General features: G+C 44.2%; 1 protein-coding gene across 1 annotated transcript in view; it reads left to right on the top strand.

The window, feature by feature from the left end:
- The first annotated feature begins 2,821 nt into the window (after positions 1–2,821).
- Positions 2,822–8,946, top strand: part of ncam1a (neural cell adhesion molecule 1a) — a 189,550-nt gene continuing 183,425 nt past the window's right edge. The window contains exon 1 of the mRNA XM_038988472.1: positions 2,822–2,966. Coding sequence (XP_038844400.1) covers positions 2,822–2,966 — 145 coding nt within the window. The remainder of the gene's footprint in view (positions 2,967–8,946) is intronic.

Below are 8,946 nucleotides of genomic sequence, written 5' to 3'. Positions count from 1 at the left end.
GTCGTTTTTTTTGTCATGAAGATTTATGACAGGGCATTTACAATATTAATGAGGGTGTTTGCCCAGGTAGGCTAGGGACCTCGGCAGAGGATGTCAGCGGTGAAAAGATTCCAGGTTCTCTTATTACTCCTGAACGGTTAAAACGCCAGGGGAGCAGGAACGTCGACGAGACCACTACCGCTACTACAGAGGAAAGATTCCTCAGAAGGGGAAGTGGTGGGAGGGGGTACACACATTGCCTTTAGTGATGTTTTTGTGGCTAGGCGGAGTATAGGATGGCGAGAGAGAGCAACACCGCAAGTGTTAGGGACATTTCTTGTCATCGCGGGCTCGTTTTAACTCACTGAGCCGCCATTTTGGATCACGAAGAGAAGACACTAGCAGGGTTGTGTCCTACTGACTAAACGACCAAACTCACTGGGCTGGCTGTACTGTACTACTGTACTAGAACACAGCTTTCTGTACTGTAACATTTGTCACTCCTGTAAACTGGGAAAGTCCTTGTCCCTGACCTTGTGGAAGCGTTCTCCATTCCCCATTTCTCTGAGGTGCTGTGGAACAGAGGAGTGGGGCCGAGGACATCTCCTCTGGTCTCCGAGAAACAATAGGCCAATTCTGTGCTAGACATGCCGAGCATTATCCCTCTCTATCCCATCTCCACCCCTCCCCTAATAAGAGCTCTCCCCTTCCCCGCTGTTCTAGTGGATGAAGGGCCCTCATTGCAGATGTTAGTAGTCTATTGTTGAGCGTGATGTAGTGTCTGCTCAAGAGGGGGAGAGTGGTGGGGATGCGAGCCAGCCAGACATAGACAGGCGAATGGAGGGGGAGGGAAGGGGAGGGATAAACATTCCCGCTGAGATGGCGTTACCTCATTCTCACCCCTCCACCCTCCCCTCCTCCCCTGCCTCCGGGCACCCAGACATTGTCTTACCATGCATATATGCCTCCCCTCCACTCCCCTACTCTTCTCTTCTTCTCCTTATATCCACCAACCCTAACCCTAACCCCTTCCACCGTTACCATCAACAACGCTCCTGGTCCTCTGGGAAGAAGGGGAGAATCAATTAGAAAATAGAATGGAAGGAGAGAGCGGGACAAAGACGTCTGTAATGCAATACTAACAAATTAAGCACTTTGTAATGGGGGGCTGCCCGCTCTCCCTCCCCTGCCGGACTCCTATTGAGCCGATCCAATTGTTTCATTATCTAGACTGGCAGTGGTAATGGGGAGAGCGGGACAGCTTTGGCTTCCTTAATGGAACACTGTACACTAGTGTAGAGCAAAATGTGGCAACAGTTCCAAAGTCTACCTTGACAGGGGTCTGGAAAATCACCCTGATGGCTCTACTAATGATGGTGCTGAACACCCCAGCACAGGAGCTTATCTTGTGGCTGCTTGTCAACAAGTTAAATGATCACAGCTCTCCTGGAATGTGATTTGGGAAGGATATAGGACACTGCTCTATCCCTCCCATTAGGGAAATGTATGTCATTTCGAGAAATGACGCATGCGGTTATCATCCTTTCCGGATGTCCATCTTAAACAACTGCCACAGGGCCACCAATGGCCATCTGATGCTACAATCGTGCCACTCTGGTAGAAGCATGGATAATGGGATTATTATGGAGTAAAGGCTTGCTGAATGATGACGCAAACCTTTTCGTTGTTTGCACATCTTCCCCCAGTTCTATCCCGATAATAACCACATGAATATGAAACATTAGATTTAGTAAATAAGTTCAGTTTCTACTCAAGTAAAATGTACTATGCTATTGCTTGGGGATCTATTATCTTTAAATGGAATCTATTGCCAATCCAGTTGGTGATTTCTTTGGACTGCAGCCAGAATAAATGGATTTCCAGTGGGAATGGAATAAAGTATCAGATTTATCTATCCAGATAAACAATAACTCGGTTTATCATTGCCCTCCCATTTGAAGCATTGCAGGCCATGCATTCCACCAGGTTAGTGTGTCTTTCAAAACACAGGATAAACAGAGGAATTTAATGAGAATTCAAATCCTTTATGTGTTTATGACCTAGCAAGAGATGCTTGATTTATTTATGGCACATTTTATACCAATACACTTAAATGCTGTTTATTTGTCCTATTTCTAATTTTACATGTGAAAAAAAAAAACTTAAATCTGAACGGTTCTAGAAATTCTATACCTGTAGCAGACAGTAGCATCCGGACTAAACAAGCAGGTCATGACATTTTCATCAGCCAGACGTGATGGATGGCCTTGAAAAGCATCACTAATGTCACTGCAACAGCATTTTGAAACCAGGACAGTCCAGATTCTTTCTTTGTTTTGCCATGGCTGTCTTGGAAGGTAAGTCAGTTTCAGGTCATAAATTAACGCCTCTGCAAGGTGAATTCATTTCAGCCAGCCAGGGACAGCATCCCCTGACGCCTGTGACCGGTCAAAAAAAAGAGTGTATTTGTAAACTCTCAAATCCCCCTTTGATGGATGCAGAAGTGGGAGCACAACTGGTGGATGCAGAAGTGGGAACACAACTGGTGGATGCAGAAGTGGGAACACAACTGATGGATGCAGAAGTGGGAACACAACTGGTGGATGCAGAAGTGGGAACACAACTGGTGGATGCAGAAGTGGGAACACAACTGATGGATGCAGAAGTGGGAGCACAACTGGTGGATGCAGAAGTGGGAACACAACTGGTGGATGCAGAAGTGGGAACACAACTGATGGATGCAGAAGTGGGAACACAACTGGTGGATGCAGAAGTGGGAACACAACTGATGGATGCAGAAGTGTGAGCACAACTGGTGGATGCAGAAGTGGGAACACAACTGATGGATGCAGAAGTGGGAGCACAACTGATGGATGCAGAAGTGGGAACACAACTGATGGATGCAGAAGTGGGAGCACAACTGATGGATGCAGAAGTGGGAGCACAACTGATGGATGCAGAAGTGGGAACACAACTGAGAGGGACAAGTCTGCTTGCTCTCTCTCTCTTTCTCTCTCCGCCTCTTTTTCTCTTTCTGTCCCCCCCCTCCCCCATGTTTGGGACGAGCAAGGTGTTTTGGCAGCCCAACCATGACTATACTTCATGTTAATAAAAAGGACAGTTGAAAGCACAGTGGGAGCCATGCAGGAAGAGATTTGTCCAGATAACCTGTCACCTCGTCCTCCCCTTCCTTGCCTCGCTTCAGAGGGCATATGCCGGGCTCCCCGAGAAGACAATTAGGAATGATTAAGCTTTCTTAAATTCAGAGTTCACTGGAAAGCTTCCTACTTTGTGTTTGTCTATATTCCTGGAATCAATACATAAATTATACTAGTCTTATCTCCTTATATACAGTTGAAGTCAGAAGTTTACGTACACTTAGGTTGGAGTCATTAAAACTCGTTTTTCAACCACTCCACAAAAGTCTTGTTAACAAACTATAGTTTTGGCAAGTCGGTTAGGACATCTACTTTGTGCATGACACAAGTCATTTTTACAACAATTGTTTACAGACAGATTATTTCACTTATAATTCACTGTATCACAATTCCACTGGGTCAGGAGTTTAAATACACTAAGTTGACTGGGCCTTTAAACAGCTTGGAAAATTCCAGAAAATTATGTCATGGCTTTAGAAGCTTCTGATAGGCTATTGACATAATTTGAGTCAATTGGAGGTGTACCTGTGGATGTATTTCAAGGCCTACCTTCAAACTCAGTGCCTCTTTGCTTAACATCATGGGAAAATCAAAATAAATCAGCCAAGACCTCAGAAGAAAAAATGTAGACCTCCACAAGTCTGGTTCATCAGCAATTTCCAAACGCCTGAAGGTACCACATTCATCTGTACAAACAATAGTACGCAAGTATAAACACCATGGGACCACGCAGCTATTATACCACTCAGGAAGGAGATGCGTTCTGTCTCCTAGAGATGAACGTACTTTGGTGTGAAAAGTGCAAATCGATCCCAGAACAACAGCAAAGGACGTTGTGAAGATGGTACAAAGGTATCTATATCCACAGTAAAACGAGTACTATATCGACATAACCTGATAGACCGCTCAGCAAGGAAGAAGCCACTGCTCCAAAACCGCCATAAAAAAGCAAGACTACATTTTGCAACTGTACATGGGGACAAAGATTGTACTTTTTGGAGAAATGTCCTCTGGTCTGATGAAACAAAAATAGAACTGTTTGACCATAATGACCATCGTTATGTTTGGAGGATAAAGGGAGAGGCTTGCAAGCCAAAGAACAACATCCCAACCGTGAAGCACGGAGGTGGCAGCATCATGTTGTGGGTGTGCTTTGCTGCAGGAGGGACTGGTGCACTTCACAAAATAGATGGCATCATGAGGCAGGAAAGTTATGTGGATATATTGAAGCAACATCTCAAGACATCAGTCAGGAAGTTAAAGCTTGGTCGCAAATTGGCCTGGTCGCAAATGGACAATGACCCCAAGCATACTTCCAAAGTTGTGGCAAATTGGCTTAAGGACAACAAAGTCAAGGTATTGGAGTGGCCATCACAAAGCCATGACCTCAATCCTATATAACATTTGTGGGCAGAACTGAAAAAGCATCTGCGAGCAAGGAGGCCTACAAACCTGACTCGGTTACCCTAGCTCTGTCAGGAGGAATGGGCCAAAATTCACCCAACTTATTGTGGGAAGCTTGTGGAAGGCTACCCGAAACGTTTGACCCAAGTTAAACAATTTGAAGACAATGCTACCAAATACTAATTGAGTGTATGTAAACTTCTGACCCACTGGGATGTGATGAAAGAAATAAAGGCTGAAATTAATCATTCTCTCTACTATTATTCTGACATTTCACATTCTTAAAATAAAGTGGTGATCCTAACTGACCTAAGACAGGGACTTTTTACTAGGATTAAATGTCAGGAATTGTGAAAAATGTGTTTAAATGTATTTGGCTAAAGTGTTTGTAAACTTCCGACTGTAACTGATCTCCAAGCAGCAAGTTTCTACAATGAGGATAGTAAGTAGTACTGTTGCGCTGCACACTATTCTGCTCCAGTCTACTGTGTATCTGGCGTGGTATGAGTCACCTGTCAATATGATTTTGAACTAGTTAAGTTGTCATTGCACAAAGGCTCTGTAAACCTACTCAGTCCTTCCTTTGTAAAACACAAGGTAGCATGACTGATTCATGTTCAGATAAAGTAATCAGAGTCAGACATTCTGTAACCTTAGAGGTGGAGTCACCACCACTGTATATCCCACAGGTCTTCTCTTCCTCTCGAGGCCAATTCCGAAACAGAGATCATCTCAGCCCAATTAGTCTCCCTCCATCACATACAGTAGGTCCCACATTGTTTTTGGTTAAACGGGTCCTGTAAAACTGCAGCTTTATTGTGGTTAAAAAAAGCTTGCCTTAGTTTCCCCTCACTGTTGGGGGAGGTGTTGAGTGCTGGAAATGTATGTATACCAAACAAATCCATTAAATGGGCTGTAGCCTGCTTTCCTCCTCTCCTCCGTTCGCTCTGGCTATGGCACGAATTACCTCCGCCTGGCAATCACAATAGTCATCCAATGGTCTCACAATCAGTGTGTGTAGGGAAATGATCTTGAAGAAACACACCCACCTTATCATGACAAGTTCAGAAGGCCTCCTTGTTATTTATTACTCTGCCATTATATGCCTCGATTCATGTTATTAGGGGTGTACTGTACTTAAAGTGGGTGAGAATATTCCATTTCCAACCCTATGACACTACAGCTCCATCAACATGAAAGGTGAAACTCTGTATTTGTTACATTACAAGTTACATTACGTTAATTAACAGTTTGGCATCACCAAAATTAAATTCAATATATTCCCTGCCTAGGTAAGTCTGAAACAGCCATCAGTTCAGGGGGCTTTGTAAGTGGAGGTTTCTGTGCAAAATCACAGCTAATATACTCCTTGTTCAAACAAGTGGTAATGACGTGCCAGTAATTCATCGGACTGGTAAATCAGAGTCAGCCTTTCAACCTTGTAAGAAATCTTATTAACCTAAGTGCAACCTGACACCGTCCTTGTCACCATGCCCGCCCGGGTGCGTCGGCGAGTTAAGAACCTCTCACTCTCGTCGAGCCTTACCTTTCCGCCGCGCAACAGCCCAGCAGCCCCCCAAATCTGTAGCCGTTGAAATGTTTTATTACAATAGCCCTCTCATTTATACACTTCGATTAGTCTGGTAGCGTTCAAGAAAAGACTGTTTCGGTGCGCTCGCCACCTCACCCGGCCTCTATTAACAACGGATTCCGTTGACACACATCTTTGTTTATGTCTGCTGAGTGTAAGATGAGCAAGGGTGTAGGATCATACTGTAGCACAAAGGCTGGTGGGCAAAAGGTAGGATGAGTGACAGTAGTAATAATTCCTTGGTACTTTCTGTTCCTGTTTTGAGCTCTATAATGTCATGGTTCTGATATTTGACCTTTTGACTGTTACTTTGGTACATCGCAAAAAGCACATAAGTTAAAAGGTCTTTCTTTAGTACTTAGAAGTGCTGCTTGGAAAATAAATAACATTGGACATGTTTTAACCTCTGATAAATATAGACCTAAATATGCCAAAATGGACAAAAGATCACCCAGAATTGGTGAACTCAAAAAGTCCTGCCACAGCAGGATGGTGTGCGCAAAAAATGATTAGTCTGGTGAAAAACTTCCCACCATTCTCTGTCAGCACTGCCCCCAATTGTTATTCAGCGAGCGTGTTCCCGGCTCTCTCAGCTGCAGAAAGTTACCATGGCAACCAGCACAGCCTCCTGTTGCTGATGTTGATCAAAATCTGTGTGCGCGAATGGTGAGGAGTTCTATCCTTTTACGGCCTAGCCCAAGCCGGAGGCCCATCGAAACCACTTTGATTGCCAATGATCTAAAACGATTGATGTCCCCAGTAATCTCGGATTAGGGTTTCATAATAAAAAGGATTGTGTAGAAAGAATCGTATCATTAACAGTCGAAAGAAAGAGACCGCTTTAAAAATATATATATATATTAAAGGACAAAAAAAGCTCTGATACAACAGCGACGGCTAAAAAGGAGCCTACATCTGAAAGTCTCGCATGCATTTGCATGTGTGAGATGTTTTCGAGATGGTCTCTTGTAGAGCGCTCTGGTTATGTTCCCTAACCTGTTTGCGGCTAATTAAGACTCTCGTAAACAGAGCGTTTTTTTTTATGAGCTTTAATTTGTTGCGTCTGCACCTATTAGCCGGTGACAAATCGGAATATGTTTTGTCCAATGAGACCAGATTGGTCTGATTCATGCCATTAGAGGCCAATGAAACCTGAGCGCTGACACCGGGTCAGTGGAATTCAAACCAGACCTCTGGGTTTCAGACTCTAGCTGTGGCTATCTCTCTCTCTCTTACCGTTGAATGGAGAGGCTACTTTTAATTCAGCCCATTTACCTCCAATGCCCACTTGGTATGTTTTATCTGTCACCAGGACAGCTTCCTGCCGAGAGCTGTATGAGCTTAAGGACAGGCATTCGGAGCATAAGCTTTCCAATAGAGCCATAGCCCGGGCCCTATAACCAATAGCAGATGGTTTATTTTTAAAGTGACAGACGTGGCAGATTGACTCGAATATGGTGAAGCACAGTCTATTCTGTTACTCCTTTAATGTAGACATCCTGTACAGTGCATTTGATTGTGTATTTCTAAGGGGTGGATGTAGTCACTAGGTACTATTTTTGAGGAATTTCCTCCGTTGAAATACTTTTTGTTATAGAAAATAATTTGCTTGTTAAATTGTAGCCCCAAACTCCTATCCTTAGGTACAATGTCTAAATGTAATAGCAGCATTACAATAATGAGGAGGATGTCAACCTAGTGTTTATCTATTTGGCCTAGAGGTAACAAGTTATGCTAAAATCAGAACCGACTGAACTCTGAAAGTTTATGGTTAAACTCAATAATTGAGCTGAACCCATCAGGGGTGTTTCGAGGTCTCGGTAGGGTTTAGTGGGGGGACTATAAATGGTGGTGTCTGTGGTGGAATATGGCTCATAAGCTGCAGGCTAGCCCTCCCCGGCCTGGATCAATGGGAACAGGGCAGCGCAAGCCCATTAATGGATTACCGCTAGCTACCTCACATCCTCCCATCTCTCCACTCACCCACTTTATTTATCTGCTCTGTCAGATCAATCAATAGCTACTGATTCCCAGTCAGAGGCGCAGCCGCCCCCCCTCCCGGCATTTATGAACACGCTACTGAAATGAAATGAGTTTTGGACTAGGCTAAATGAGCCGAGTTTTCAGTATCATACAGACTGGAGGCGGTTGACTTAATCTATTACGCAGCGAACAATGTGTTACTTATTAAGGTGCTATGAAGTACTAGGCAACTGCCATTTTTCTCTCTGGTTGCAGGAACTTCATAACCTTGGTTATGCCCTTTGAGGTTGCTTGAACCCCTTAACTTCTGCACTGCAGTGTATCCTACACTCACATGGAAGAAGAGGGAGAGTTGAGTGACAATGTCCAAGATGGTAGCAGCATCAGAATGTTTAGCCGTTATTCCCCTTTACCCCTGCATACCCTAGGAACTCCTCTACCCCTCATGTGTTTGAATAATGTCCCTCACTTAGCATGCGCCCCTACAGTGGTGGGACACCTCAGTGTAGTGGGGTCAGTCCAGAGAGCAGGCACCTTACAAAACAGGCAACAAGCACCATCGACAACAACACGCCATGAGAGAGACTATACCAGGAAGCTTATGTGAGACCCATGCTGAATAATGTTTCTGCTTGCTTCTCATCCTGTGTAGAGTCTAGTAGTCTATCTCCAGGGCCCCGCTTTGGCCTTCAGTCTGAAACTTTTCTGCTGAGTCATGACTAACTCTGTGCTGAGTCATGGATAAGACCAGGACAGCATTGTTACACTCCCATCTGCATAGATTAGATTTGTAGATATATGGACATTGAAAAACTCTGCATGGAGATGGCG

This window comes from Salvelinus namaycush, chromosome 3 (genome assembly GCF_016432855.1).
Source record: "Salvelinus namaycush isolate Seneca chromosome 3, SaNama_1.0, whole genome shotgun sequence".
NCBI lineage: Eukaryota > Metazoa > Chordata > Actinopteri > Salmoniformes > Salmonidae > Salvelinus > Salvelinus namaycush.
This window is presented reverse-complemented; position numbering and strand designations above follow the sequence as displayed.